The sequence below is a fragment of the Schistocerca piceifrons genome, chromosome 2 (genome assembly GCF_021461385.2).
Source record: "Schistocerca piceifrons isolate TAMUIC-IGC-003096 chromosome 2, iqSchPice1.1, whole genome shotgun sequence".
Lineage (NCBI taxonomy): Eukaryota > Metazoa > Arthropoda > Insecta > Orthoptera > Acrididae > Schistocerca > Schistocerca piceifrons.
Genome location: NC_060139.1, coordinates 238,507,283 through 238,522,916, shown reverse-complemented (window position 1 = coordinate 238,522,916; position 15,634 = coordinate 238,507,283). Strand labels below are relative to the sequence as shown.

Genomic DNA, 15,634 nt, shown 5'->3' with positions numbered 1-15,634 from the left:
ATCTTGGGTAGACCATATAATCTCGGTGGCACGGCAGCACCAGGACGAAGTTTTTTATGAACGTCGTCAGGTAAAGAACTCTTCTTCAGCAGTGAAAGCGTCTTCCATTTAATCCGTTCAGTTGGGTCGTCCTGCAATGTTCTGTATGCTGAGTCTTCAAGTAAGAGATCCATCTTTCTCAGATAGTCATCACGTGACAGAAGAACCGTTGCGTTGCCTTTGTCTGCTGGTAGAACTATCAGATCTTCGTCTTCTCTAATGGACCGGACGGCTGCCCTTTCGAGAGAGGAGATGTTACTCCGTGGAGGCGGCACCCGCCGCAATGTATGTGAGACCTCTTGCCTAATCTCTTCAGCTTGGTCCTCCGAAAAACTGGACACTGCTTGTTCGACTGCGCAGATGATTTCGGTGATAGGCACATTCCTCGGTGTAGGGGCAAAATTCAGGCCTTTCTCCAACACTGACAGCGTGGCGTCGTCCCGTTCTTTACTCGTGAGGTTAATCACTGTCCGTCGACGGGTGTCGTCATCAGATGTCATGGGTTGAGAAGAAAGCCGTTGAAACTTTGAAGACTGTTTCATGACAGCGCTCCTATGCGTCCAATCTGATAGTGCCCAAGAAGAAATATCCACCCATTCCCAGGATGCGTCCGACAGCAGCGACGATAACTCCAAGTGCAAGAAAAGTAAATACTTGGATATGAGATCCAGTTGTCTTCGAGTGAAGCGAATGCGCTCCTTGACTAAGGCGAAACTGGCACGCTTTTTGCTGAGATGCCGCGATGGAAGAGTAATACCTAAGTTTGCTAGATTTGTGCATTTTATTGATACGAAAACTGCCAACAACAGCTTTTTGCTGAGATGCCGCGATGGAAGAGTAATACCTAAGTTTGCTAGATTTGTGCATTTTATTGATACGAAAACTGCCAACAACATCAAGAAGCATGCCAGTTTCGCCTTAGTCAAGGAGCGCATTCGCTTCACTCGAAGACAACTGGATCTCATATCCAAGGATTTACTTTTCTTGCACTTGGAGTTATCGTCACTGCTGTCGGACGCATCCTGGGAATGGGTGGATATTTCTTCTTGGACACTATCAGATTGGACGCATAGGAGCGCTGTCATGAAACAGTCTTCAAAGTTTCAACGGATTTCTTCTCAACCCACGACATCTGATGACGACACCCGTCGACGGACAGTGATTAACCTCACGAGTAAAGAACTGGACGACGCCACGCTGTCAGTGTTGGAGAAAGGCCTGAATTTTGCCCCTACACTGAGGAATGTGCCTATCACCGAAATCATCTGCGCAGTCGAACAAGCAGTGTCCAGCATTTCGGAGGACCAAGCTGAAGAGATTAGGCAAGAGGTCTCACATACATTGCGGCGGGTGCCGCCTCCACGGAGTAACATCTCCTCTCTCGAAAGGGCAGCCGTCCGGTCCATTAGAGAAGACGAAGATCTGATAGTTCTACCAGCAGACAAAGGCAACGCAACGGTTCTTCTGTCACGTGATGACTATCTGGGAAAGATGGATCTCTTACTTGAAGACTCAGCATACAGAACATTGCAGGACGACCCAACTGAATGGATTAAACGGAAGACGCTTTCACTGCTGAAGAAGAGTTCTTTACCTGATGACGTTCTTAAAAAACTTCGTCCTGGTGCTGCCGTGCCACCGAGATTATACGGTCTACCCAAGATTCATAAGCAAGGGGTCCCGCTTCGTCCGATCGTGAGTAATTTGGGTGCTCCTACCTACAATCTAGCCAAGTATTTAGCATCTGTTCTTGGCCCTCACGTCGGTAAATGCGAACTTCACATTTCCAATTCTATGGTGTTTATTCAGAGATTGAAGTCCTTGTCTCTTAGTCCCTCAGATTTACTTGTGAGCTTTGATGTCGTGTCGCTTTTTACCCGGGTTCCTCTGGAAGAATCCTTGCAATTAATTGGTGAGAAACTGGATGAGGAAACAACCAGGCTTTGTCGCCACGTGCTGACGTTGACGTACTTTTTATTTAATGACAAATATTTTGAACAGACTGACGGAGTGGCTATGGGGAGCCCATTGTCCCCAATAGTCGCCAATCTTTTTATGGAAGATTTTGAGGACATGGCGCTGAAGACGGCGTCCTTAAAACCAACTTGTTTTTGGAGGTACGTTGACGATACGTTTATGGTGTGGCCTCATGGGAGAGAAGCTCTTGACCGCCTCCTAGATCATTTTAATTCCCTGCATCCTAGCATCAAGTTTACCATGGAGGTGGAAAGTGATGGGAAGCTTCCGTTTCTGGATGTTCTGGTGTACAGAAAGGATGATGGGACACTGGGACACAGTGTTTATCGTAAGCCTATGCACACGGACCGTTACCTGCATACGTCTAGCTGTCATCCATCGTTCCAGTGTACGGGGGTCCTGCAGACGTTGGCGAGAAGAGCTTATGCCATTTCAGATGGAGAAAGCCTGACACAAGAATTGGACCATCTTAAGGTTGTGTTCAAGCAGAATGGCTATACAGATAAACAGATCCGTCGTGCTTTCCAGTATGGACCTTCACCTGAACCACCAGAAGATACCTGCAAATCGGTGGCCTTTTTGCCTTTTGCTGGGAGCATTTCCTCGAAGATAGGAAGAATTCTGAAAAGATACCACATCAAAAGTATTTTTCGTCTGCCAACCAAGATTAGAGCACTTCTTGGCTCTGTAAAGGATGACTTGGGTTTGAGGAAGCCCGGTGTGTACAAGATCCCCTGCCACTGTGGGAATGCTTATATTGGGCAGACAATCCGGACCATTCAGGACCGATGTGTTGAGCATCAGCGGCACACACGGCTGCTTCAACCTGAGAAGTCTGCAGTGGCGGGGCACTGTCTCACCGAAGGACACAGAATGCTCTATGACAAGACACAAATGGTTGCCCCTGCTTCTCGCTATTGGGACTGTGTTTTAAAAGAATCTATAGAGATTCGTTTATCTGACAATCTTCTTAATAGAGACAAGGGCTATCTTTTATGTAAGACTTGGGACCTGGTGTTATCTGACATCAAAAAACAACGGTCTGTGTTTCGATCGTCGGAATAAAAAGTTTTTTAATTTTTGACAGCGATATCTCGATTTCGCCTATTTCCACCACTGGTGGCGCGGTATGTTTACTGCGCTAGAGGGCAGTTACGGCACCTTCTCGCGCACGCGTTGTGGGTCTTCTGCTGGCCTATATAGGGACCGTAGCTTGCGCTAGGAAGTCAGTTCCGGCGAGTTCGTGCACCAGCACTCTCACCTGAAGATGGCGGCCAGATGGACCGCGGAAATATTGTGTCATGAAGACGTTATGATCCGGCTGCATACCCGAGAAGAATATTATTGATAGTTTGGTAATTTTCACATCTGTCAACACCTGCTTTCTTTGGGATTGGAATTATTATATTCTTCTTTAAGTCTGAGGGTATTTCGCCTGTCTCATACATCTTGCTCACCAGATGGTAGAGTTTTTGTCATGACTGGCTCTCCCAAGGCAGTCAGTAGTTCTAATCGAATGTTGTCTACTCCCTGGGTCTTGTTTCAACTCAGGTCTTTCAGTGCTCTGTCAAACTCTTCACGCAGTATCATATGTCCCATTTCATCTTCATCTACATCCTCTTCCATTTCCATAATATTGTCCTCAAGTACATCGCCCTTGTATAGACCTTCTATATACTCCTTCCACCTTCCTGCTTTCCCTTCTTTGCTTAGAACTGTGTTTCCATCAAAGCTCTTGATATTCATGTAAGTGGTTCTCCTTTCTCCAAAGGTCTCTTTAATTTTCCTGTACACAGTATCTATCTTACCCCTAGTGAGATAAGCATCTACACCCTTACATTCGTCCTCTAGCCACCCCTGCTTAGCCATTTTGCACTTCCTGTCGATATCATTTTTGAGACGTTTGTATTCCTTTTTGCCTGCTTCATTTACTGCATTTTTATATTTTCTTCTTTCATCAATTAAATTCAATATTTCTTCTGTTACCCAAGGGTTTCTACTAGCCCTCGTCTTTTTACCTATTTGATCCTCTGCTGCCTTCACTATTTCATCCCTCAAAGTTACCCATTCTTCTTCTACTGTATTTCTTTCCCCCATTCCTCTCAGTTGTTCCCTTATGCCCTCCCTGAAACTCTGTACAACCTCTGGTTCTTTCAGTTTATCGAGGTCCCATCTCCTTAAATTCCCACCTTTTGGCAGTTTCTTCAGTTTTAATCTACAGTTCATAACCGATAGATTGTGGTCAGAGTCCACATCGGCCCCTGGAAATGTCTTACAATTTAAAACCTGGTTCCTAAATCTCTGTCTTACCATTATATAATCTATCTGATACCTTTTAGTATCTCCAGGGTTCTTCCATGTATACAACCTTCTTTCATGATTCTTAAACCAAGTGTTAGCTATGATTAAGTTATGCTCTGCGCAAAATTCTACCAGGCAGCTTCCTCTTTCATTTCTTAGCCCCAATCCATATTCACCTACTATGTTTCCTTCTCTCCCTTTTCCTATGCTTGAATTCCAGTCACCCATGGCTATTAAATTTTCATCTCCCTTCACTACCTGATATGGATCAGTTTTTCCTATTGTTTTTGGGAAGTATTTCTGAACTGAGTTGTTGGTTTGGTGTGCTATTTTTATGCTTTGTTTTTTTAAAAAAAATATTGGATATTCTGTGTGTGCATTTTTTATTTTTTTATTTATTTATTCATCCATGGTTGTATGTCATTGTGTACCATCTTTTGCTTTCTGTTTCTTCCACACTTTGCGTTGTATCTATTCTTGTATTTTGTGTATTTGTTTGTGTGTGATTTTGTCCTTGTGTTGGTGACAGTTGGGTGTTTGTTCTTTACTGTTTCTTGATTTTCTTGTGTTTGTTCTTTCCTGTTGCTTGATTTTCTCATTCAGCTTTGTTGCTAAGTTCTCTTTGTATGCATTATTCATGGGTATTTGTATTACAGTATTCATTTCTTTTTTGTAATTGTCTATATCTATCAGTACTGTGTTAGCCTGTGGAGCATGTATCTAAGTGCTGCCTGCTTTAGAGAACTGAGGTGTTGTGATGTCTCATGTGTATTTGTTTCTGTTGTTGTCGGTTTTCGGTATATATCAAATATATGTTGGTTGTTTAGAATATTTATGGTGTTGCTCAAGAAATTTAACTGCCTATTTTGCTCTTTCTCTATTGTAAAATATATCATATCATGAACAGAATTTATGTCTGTGTGTAACTGGTCAATTTTATTGTTTGGTTCATTTATCAGCCATAAGATGTCATCCATATATATAATCCAATATAGGATGTTGTACCTATTTGGCACTATTTTGTTGAATATAATCTGTTCTACATGATCCATAAATATGTTTGGTATGGTTCCAGACACTGTAGATCCCATTGGTAATCATTCGCTTTGTAAATAGAATTCATTATTGAAATGAAAATAGTTCTGTTCTGTTATTAGCTCTAGAAGCCCGACTGTTTCTTTGACGTATTCATGTGGAAGTGTTCTGTGTGTTTTAAGGTTCTGTTCTACAATGTTTATTGTTTCAGTTACTGGTCTATAGGAATACATATTCTCTACATCAAATGACAGGAAGGTGGCTGTATTTGGAACTTGTATATCTTTTATGTACTGAATCAATTGTGTGGTGTTTCTTATAGTCCTGTCTTCTTGTAATGTGTAATTTTCTGATAATATTTTCAACATGTATCTTGCAAGTGGGTATGTGAGAGCGTTTCTGTAATTCACAATAGCTCTGATGGTGAGATCTTTCTTGTGTAGCTTTGGTTGGCATTGAAGGGAAGGTGCACTGGGATTTGTTTGTAGCAGTTTTCCTTTTTCATTGTTTTCTGTTGTATGATCAATGTCTTTCAGAGTGTTTCTCAACTTCATTTGAAATCTATTAGTTGGATCTGATTTTAATTTTATAATTTTATTTTTTGTGATGAACTCTTGTGTCTTACTGATGTATTGCTCTTTATCCATGAGAACCACTGTGTTTCCACAGCAGCACTGCAGTAGTGAGTCGCATATTTAGCTTTCATATTTGTTTTGTAGTTTGAGTCTTAATTTCTTTCCGAGTGTTTGTGCACTTGCATATTAATTACATAAAATCCTTGTGTATTCTTGTATTTCAGAGGAGTAATATTGCTTATTGATAGCTGTAGAGTATAAATTCGCAGAGTTGTTAGATATTAGCAGTAGGATGGATAGGGTGTGTGCGTGCTGTGTGTGGGCGCAGGAGGAATTGGCTGAGGTTTGTGAGCAGCTGAGCATGCTGTTGGCCACGGTCAGCCGCCTTCAGGCTGCTGCCTCGAGAAGCAGCGATGGCGGAGGGTCTGGCGCATCACTTGAGGCACACTAGGTGTCACTTGCTGCGTCCGCTGACTCGGCCGCCAAGGCACCTTCTGGTGTACCCGGCTCGTTGGGGCCACCCTCACCTCAGGGTGAGTGGCGGACTGCAACGTGTTCGTGACGCTTGAGGCGGAGGGTCAATGTGGAGGCTGTCTCTCTGGCCTCGCCCGTTTGTCCTGTCAGTGGGCAGGTGACACTCCTTCAGCAGCTCCCGAGCAGGCACATGGGGGCAAAGGCTTGCTGGTTATTGGGAGCTCCAACGTTAGGCGGGTGATGGAGCCCCTTAAGGAAATATCGTACAGGGCTGGAAAGAAATCCAACGTGCGCTCAGTGTGTCTGCCGGGGAGCCTCATCCAAGATGTGGAGGCAGCTTTGCCTGCGGCTATCGAGCGTACCGGGTGCAGTCGTCTGCAAGTAGTTACTCACGTTGGCACCAATGATGCCTGTCACTTGGGTTCTGAGGCGATCCTCAGTTCATACAGGTGGCTGGCGGATTTGGTGAAGACCGCTGGCCTCGCATGCGGGGTGCAAGCAGAGCTCTCTATTTGCAGCATCGTTCCCAGAGTGGATCGGGGTCCTTTGGTTTGGAGCTGAGTGGAGGGTCTCAGCCAGAGTCTTCGTCAACTCTGTGACGGTCTTGGCTGCAGATTTCTAGACTTACACTATTGGGTGGGGAATTGTAGGACGCCCCTAGATAGGTCAGGGGTGCATTACACAAAGGAAGTGGCTACTCGGGTAGCAGAGTACTTGTGGCATGCACATGGGGGTTTTTTAGGCTAGGCAGTAGTGCGAGGTGTCCTGATGAACACTCACCAGTCGACATGCAGGCAGGGAAATCAGGATGTGCTCAGTGTAAAGACACTTCAGCTATCAAGATATTAACAGAAAATTTTCAGAGTGTTTGGAATAAAGTTCCTGAATTTACTGCCCTCCAGGAAGCATGTTGCGCGCAAATTATTCACAGGACTGAGACCTGGCTGAACCCTGAGATAGGAAGTTCTGAAATATTTAGTGAGGGTTGGAACGTGTATCAGAAAGACAGATTAGACACCATAAGAGGTTGTGTCTTCATTGCAGTTGACAGAAATATTGTGTCTACTGAGGTCGAAGTAGAGTGTGATTGTGAAGTTATCTGGACACGTTTAACAGGGCTAAGGGAAATAAAGTTAATTGTGGGGTGTTATTACCAGCCACCAGGTTCCACTGTGACAGTTCTAGAATCATTCAAAGGGAGTCTACATTCTGTATCACTATATTAGTCGGAGGTGACTTCAACCTACCTAGTATAGACTGGGATGTCTATGGATTCATTACAGGTGGTACAGACAAGCCGTCGTGTGAATTACTTTTGAACACATTATCCGAAAACTGTCTTGAGCAGCTAAATTGACAGCCAACGCGTAATGGAAATTATTTAGATCTGGTAGACATGAACAGACCAGACCTCATCGACGGTGTCAGTGTTGAGACAGGGGTTAGTGATCCTGATGTTGTCATTACAACTATGGTTACCAAAGTTAAAAAGTCAGTCAAGAAGGCTAGGAGAGTATTCTTACTAGAAAGAGCAGATAAGCAGCTGTTAGTATCCCACTTAGTAAATGAATTGACTTCATTTACTTCCGGTACGATGGACGTGGAAGAATTATGAGCAAATTTTAAACACATTTCAAATCATGCATTGGACAAATATGTGCCAAAAAAGTGGGTTACGGATGGAAAAGACCCACCGTGGTTTAACAGCGCAATTTGAAGAATGCTCAAGAAGCAAAGGCAGTTGCACTCATGGTACAAGAAATATCAGGAAAATGAGGACAGGCAAAAGTTAGTAGAGATTCATGCTGCTGTAAAAAGAGTGATGCACGAAGCATTCAACCACTACCACCATCATACCTTAGCAAAAGATCTTGCTGAAAACCCAAGGAAATTCTGGTCTTATGTAAAATCGGTAAGTGGGTCAAAGGCTTCCATCCAGTCACTCACTGATCAGTCTGGCCTGGCAACGGAAGACAGCAAAATGAAAGCTGAAATTTTAAATTTAGCAAGTGCAGGTGACGCCTGTATATAAGAAGGGTAGAAGGATGGATCCTCAAAATTACAGACCATCGGTTTGTTGCAGGATTCTCGAACATATTCTCAGTTCAAATATAATGAATTTCCTTGGGACAGAGAAGTTGCTGTCCATGCATCAGCATGGCTTTAGAAAGCATTGCTCCTGTGAAACACAACTTGCCCTTTTTTCACATGATATCTTGCGAACCATGGATGAAGGGTATCAGACAGATGCCATATTCCTTGACTTCCGGAAAGCATTTGACTCAGTGCCCCACTGCAGACTCCTAACTAAGGTACGAGCATACGGGATTGGTTCCCAAGTATGTGAGTGGCTCGAAGACTTCTTAAGTAATAGAACCCAATATGTTGTCCTCGATGGAGAGTGTTCATCAGAGGTGAGGGTATCATCTGGACTGTCCCAGGGAAGTGTGGTAGGTCCGCTGTTGTTTTCTATCTACATAAATGATCTTTTGGATAGGGTGGATAGCAATGTGTGGCTGTTTGCTGATGATGCTGTAGTGTACAGGAAGGTGTCGTCATTGAGTGACTGTAGGAGGATTTGTGATTGGTGTAAAGAATGGCAGCTAACTCTAAATATAGATAAATGTAAATTAGTGCAGATGAATAGGAAAAGGAATCATGTAATGTTTGAATACTCCATTAGTAGTGTAGCACTTGACACAGTCACATCGATTAAATATTTGGATGTAACATTGCAGAGCAATATGAAATGGGAAAAGCATGTAATGGCAGTTGTGGGGAAGGCGGATAGTCGTCTTTGGTTCGTTGGTAGAGTTTTGGGAAGATGTGGTTCATCTGTAAAGGAGACCGCTTATAAAACACTAATATGACCTATTCTTGAGTACTGCTTAAGCATTTGGGATCTGTATCAGGTCAGATTGAGGGAGGACATAGAAGCAATTCAGAGGCGGGCTGCTAGATTTGTTACTGGTAGGTTTGATCATCACGCGAGTGTTACGGAAATGCTTCAGGAACTCGGGTGGGAGTCTCTAGAGGAAAGGAGGCATTCTTTTCATGAATCGCTACTGAGGAAATTTAGAGAACCAGCATTTGAGACTGACTGCAGTACAATTTTACTGCCACCAACTTACATTTCGCGGAAAGACTGCAAAGATAAGATAAGAGAGATTCGGGCTTGTACAGAGGCATAAGGCAGTCATTTTTCCCTTGTTCTGTTTGGGAGTGGAACAGGGAGAGAAGATGCTAGTTGTGGTATGAGGTACCCTCCGCCATGCACTGTATGGTGGATTGTGGAGTATGTATGTAGATGTAGATGTAGATGCCTTAGTGATGACGGTGTCATGTTTCTGTAGTTTCTTTCTCAGTTTTGTCAGTGTTATGGAATCTGTATTGTTTCAGTTCCCCCTATTTTCTTTCATCTGTGCTATTATGTTTTTGATTTCACTACTGAATAGGTCTCATCAGACCATCAGACTATTGTTTACCTCACTTGTTTTGTTTCTGTTTTCCTGTGTGAGAATGCTTTCTGATTCAACTATGAGCTTTTCTATGTATTTTTTGCCAATCTCTGTGGCGATGTGTTTCAGACCTTTTTTGAGTTGTTGTATTTCTTCTGTATGCAAAACAGTGTCAGTAAGGTTGACTAGTCTTTGATAGAAGTGGTATTTTCCATAAGTCTGGGTGTAATTTATGGCTTTGTTGGGTGTTTGTTTAGCTTTTAACTGTTGAATATGTTTGGGGACAGCTGAAACTTGCAATGTGTCATCACAGGTACCTGCTTTGCACACTGACTAATCTCACAACTGCCATTGTCAAAGAGTGGGAGTGGAACTACTTGAGTAATGATGTCTTGAAAACCTTGTGGACACCTCACAATGAGGATCAAAGCATGTTTCAGTCCATAGCATGGAACAACATGATACTGAATGTTAGCCAGCAGCAGATTTTAATTTCACAGATTTGCCAAGATCTGCACTCTTGTTCAGACTGTCTTTATTTTAATTACTGTTTTTTCCGTATTTCACATCATTTTTTTTTTAATTTCATAAAGCTGATTCTTTCATTGTCTGCCCCTCTTAAATATAAGCCCATATATGTTTGCAGATATGTTAAGTGGAACGATATTCTTTTTGAACATTTCTAATTACCATACAGATATTTTAACCTTTTCTAACAGGCCCAGGTTTTCAATAAAAATCATTTAATGATTCGTGCCTACGTACTAACTTATAATGCCAAATGCCAATAGCACAACATCTAACTTTCTGGCCTAAGTTAAATCTCAAAAGAATGCAGAACATTCATACTTAATTTTACACTTATGAAACTTTGTTACTATAAAATATCATTCCATGTAGTTTTACTTTTGTTTGAATTTATATTGTGTGGAGGCTAGGGTCTTTGTAGGATTGTTTGTTGTTGTGAAGTAACGAGGTAATAAATGATAATGTGCTAATGAGTAGATGATGTAGCATGTGCATCATTATTCTGACAATGTTAATTTTCCTTTCAGTATTAAAATCATATGGTGACTTTCTAGGATTCTCTGTAGTCAGTAAATTTTCAGGGTATATTTCTTGACAGATTAAAATATGCTGTAATAGCACACATACCCATAAAACTGGAGATAAGTAAACCATCTCTAGTAGTTTTGGATTTGTTTTGCAGTTTGGTACACAGTTTTAGTCTGCCAGAAAGTTTCAAAACAACACACTCTGCTGCACTGTGAAAGATGCATTATGGAGTTTTAATTACAGACCCATTTAATGTTTTACAGTCTTTTTCAAAATTTTTGAGAAAATGCCTGTGACAGATGTTGACTCACTTTTCTAAGATGAACTAGTTAACTGTCTCACAGTTTGGCTTTCATGAAGGATTCTGCCAAGGGAAAGCCAAACAAGACTTCACAAATGAAGTCCTAAGAAAATTTACCCTGCATAACATTTTCTTCTGGACATGTGTAAACATTTTTTGTATATATTATTAAAGATAAAAATGTGATGTGCATTTTGCTAATGTTAAGTGCTAATAAATAAATAAATACATACTTTTATTATTGGGTTTCAAGAGAAAATCAAGTGTCATTCATGTATTTTAATTACATGAATTTAACATTTGCTGTCTACTGAAGAATAAACCAAAACTAAATTACATCATTAACAATTTACTCACAGCTTAGACTTGTCACCTGATCTGCATTCAGTATGAGGACAGCAACCCAAAGAATGTGACTCATTTGCTTCTATAGGTAGCAGAGTTATGGAAGCCGCTACACTGTCTTGCAGTCTAATAATTCTGAAAATAAAATATAATAGGCTTTAAAGATGTATTTTCAAATGGGAAAAAGTTCCTTAATCTAATACCGACAATTCAGTAATAGTACTAGAATTTTCCTCATTTAAACTCTTTCTCTGGTTTTGTGTCACCCAACAACTGAGAGATATGGAGGTGCCATTAACACTTGAGCAGGTGCACCTCAGTATAAGGTGCACCATCCAAAAATAACATTGTTTTGTACCATTCCATTGTTGTTTTGCGTTTGTAAGCCTGTACCTATAACTTCTATAGTTTCAGCTAACACAGTAATAGGTTGTGTTGTCATATGTCCAAATGAGCAGGAGTAATATAAAATAAACAACAATACAGGTGAAAAAAATTTTACAATCCATGCAAGGAAATGCCCCAGATTCTGAGCTAACAGCACAATTCCACAATGAGGTAGTTATCTACTAGTATCCATACAAAAGTTCTGATGTGGCCGTGGTTTTTTACGCTTTGAGAGAGTAATTACTGTGGGTTAACATTTGTATGTGACAATAGACAGATATAGTGAAATGTTTATTTTATTATTGTTTAACTTAACAGTGATTTTACTCATATAATGTAAGTTTATTTTATCTTTGTTTACTTAAACTAAGATTAAATTGTGATTCTTCTCATACATGTTTACCTTGGTAGCATAAGGACAATTATTCTTTACATGTGTATAAAGTGAGCCGCACACTCGCTTGTGTTATAAAAAACAGCACACCTGCTCGAGGGTTAAATCTCAACAGCTGAAAATGTATTCGAATGAACTGGGAAATAGGGATATACTAGACATGGCCTACACCTGAATAGGAGAGAGAAAGGTAGGTTGGACAAGCTTCTTGCAGGTAATATATTGGAGGGGGGATACCATCACGCGAAGCAAGATCCCTGTGTTTACTGATGTCATAGAGGTTAAGGTTAGAATCGGGATTCAGGCTCCCTGTTTTGAAATAAGTCAAACTAACAGAAGAGCCACACAAAATGCTGAATAATGTACAGAAAAGTAAGGTCAGCTTATTTCATCAATTTATTTCATTTATTTGTTCGGCATATACAAGGCAAATATTACAGTGTCATTACAATCCACCAGGAAATTACAACACTACACAATGCTACTTGTAGTTTTGAGCCAATCTATGGCTAGGTCAGGCAGGTAATGTATGTCCTTCAGTTCACCACTATATCCTACCACTTCACACACCAGTAGGTGGTCCATTGTCTGGATTTCACCACATTCACATACGGGACTCTCCGCAAGTCCCCACTTATTCATTAGATGTTTGCATCTTCCCACGCTTGTTCTAAGGCGATTTAAGGCAACCCAGAGCTTCCAAGGGAGATCAGAACAATTTATCTTCTTGCTGGGGTCATCAATAAGCTTTTGGTTCTTGTGTGTCCCTTTGCGCCATGATTCCCCCCAGGCTAGCTTTGGGTCGAAGTCCTGTAATTCCCTGCCAATCTTCCAAAAGGGGGACCTAGATTTTAGCCTGTTGATAGGTGATAAGTCTTGGTGTATCACCCATCAACAGGCTAAAATCTAGGTCCCCCTTTTGGAAGATTGGCAGGGAATTACAGGACTTCGACCCAAAGCTAGCCTGGGGGGAATCATGGCGCAAAGGGACACACAAGAACCAAAAGCTTATCGATGACCCCAGCAAGAAGATAAATGGTTCTGATCTCCCTCAGAAGCTCTGGGTTGCCTTAAATCGCCTTAGAACAAGCATGGGAAGATGCAAACATCTAATGAATAATTCACCATGAATTCATTGTCCCAGGAAGGGGAAACTTTATTGACACATTCCTGAGGTCAGATACATCACATGATCACACTGACAGAACCACAGGCACATAGACACAGGCAACAGAGCATGCACAATGTCGGCACTAGTACAGTGTATATCCACATTTCGCAGCAATGCAGGCTGCTATTCTCCCATGGAGACGATCGTAGAGATGCTGGATGTAGTACTGTGGAACGGCTTGCCATGCCATTTCCACCTGGCGCCTCAGTTGGACCAGCGTTCATGCTGGACGTGCAGACCGCGTGAGACGACGCTTCATCCAGTCCCAAACATGCTCAATGGGGGACAGATCCGGAGATCTTGCTGGCCAGGGTAGTTGACTTACACCTTCTAGAGCACGTTGGGTGGCACGGGATACATGTGGACGTGCATTGTCCTGTTGGAACAGCAAGTTCCCTTGCCGGTCTAGGAATGGTAGAACGATGGGTTCGATGACAGTTTGGATGTACCGTGCACTATTCAGTGTCCCCTCGACGATCACCAGTGGTGTACGGCCAGTGTAGAGATTGCTCCCCACACCATGATGCCGGGTGTTGGCCCTGTGTGCCTCGGTCATATGCAGTCCTGATTGTGGCGCTCACCTGCACGGCGCCAAACACGCATACGACCATCATTGGCACCAAGGCAGAAGCGACTCTCATCGCTGAAGACGACACGTCTCCATTCGTCCCTCCATTCACGCCTGTCGCGACACCACTGGAGGCAGGCTGCATGATGTTGGGGCGTGAACGGAAGACGGCCTAATGGTGTGCGGGACCGTAGCCCAGCTTCATGGAGACAGTTGCGAATGGTCCTCGCCGATACCCCAGGAGCAACAGTGTCCCTAATTTGCTGGGAAGTGGCGGTGCGGTCCCCTACGGCACTGCGTAGGATCCTACGGTCTTGGCGTGCATCCGTGCGTCGCTGCGGTCCGGTCCCAGGTCGACGATGTACTGTGGAGACCTCACGCCCCTCGTGTTGAGCAATTCGGCGGTACGTCCACCCGGCCTCCCGCATGCCTACTATACGCCCTCGCTCAAAGTCCGTCAAGTGCACATACGGTTCACGTCCACGCTGTTGCGGCATGCTACCAGTGTTAAAGACTGCGATGGAGCTCCGTATGCCACGGCAAACTGGCTGACACTGACGGCGGCGGTGCACAAATGCTGCGCAGCTAGCGCCATTCGACGGCCAACACCGCGGTTTCTGGTGTGTCCGCTGTGCCATGCGTGTGATCATTGCTTGTACAGCCCTCTTGCAGTGTCCGGAGCAAGTATGGTGGGTCTGACACACCGGTGTCAATGTGTTCTTTTTTCCATTTCCAGGAGTGTAGGTAGCCCAATTTGTGGTATATCTGAAAAATTTAGAGACAAGATCAAGTATAGTAAGAATTTTGTGGAAATACCTGCTGCAGATGTAAAGATAAGGGGGGCTACAGGTAAGAAAAGCAAATTGGTTAGATCTCAGGTATTTTTAGTATAAAAGTCAAAACCTTTGAACATGGATGCTTAAAGATACCAAGTTTGGAAGAAAATATAATTCTCGGTATGGGTTGGATACTGTAAGCTGAGGCTTGTTTTCAGATGGAATGCTAAAGAATCGTTTATTTTGAAATCTAAAATTAATCTTATGTGAAAACTAATTTCTGTATATTAAACTGTGGGAAGAGTTGCAACTATTTGCAAAACATTGAGAACCAAACTGAGTACCAGGTATTTGATGGCGATATAGATTTTGATGGGACTGAGGATCACGATTTTGAAAGAATAGTAGATTCTAAAGTAAGGGAAGCTATGACACTTAGTGACCTACAAAAGGAACAACTTAGGAATTTGTTATTGGAATTTAAAAATGTGTTTAGTGAAAAACCAGGGAAAGTGAAAGGCTATCAGTGCATGCTTTACCTGAGAGATCATCAACCTTCCTTTCTCAAGCCCTATAATGAACCACTTTCAAAGAGGAAAGATGTAAAGAAAGAAATTCATAATATGGAAACATGGCCTGTAATTGAGAGAAGTAAGAGTGCTTACAATAATCCCGTAGTTGTGGTAAGTAAGAGAAATGGTGGAGTGAGAAACATTTTGGGCTCTAGGCATCTTAATAAAGTTCTTAAACTAATGACGAGGTATTGAATAGAATTGG

At 42.5% G+C, this 15,634-nt stretch overlaps 1 protein-coding gene across 1 annotated transcript in view; it reads right to left on the bottom strand.

Moving 5' to 3' along the window:
- Positions 1-15,634, bottom strand: part of LOC124777887 (adhesion G-protein coupled receptor G6-like) — a 206,878-nt gene that overhangs the window by 176,022 nt on the left and 15,222 nt on the right. The window contains exon 2 of the mRNA XM_047253432.1: positions 11,574-11,696. Coding sequence (XP_047109388.1) covers positions 11,574-11,637 — 64 coding nt within the window. The 5' untranslated portion in view covers positions 11,638-11,696. The remainder of the gene's footprint in view (positions 1-11,573; positions 11,697-15,634) is intronic.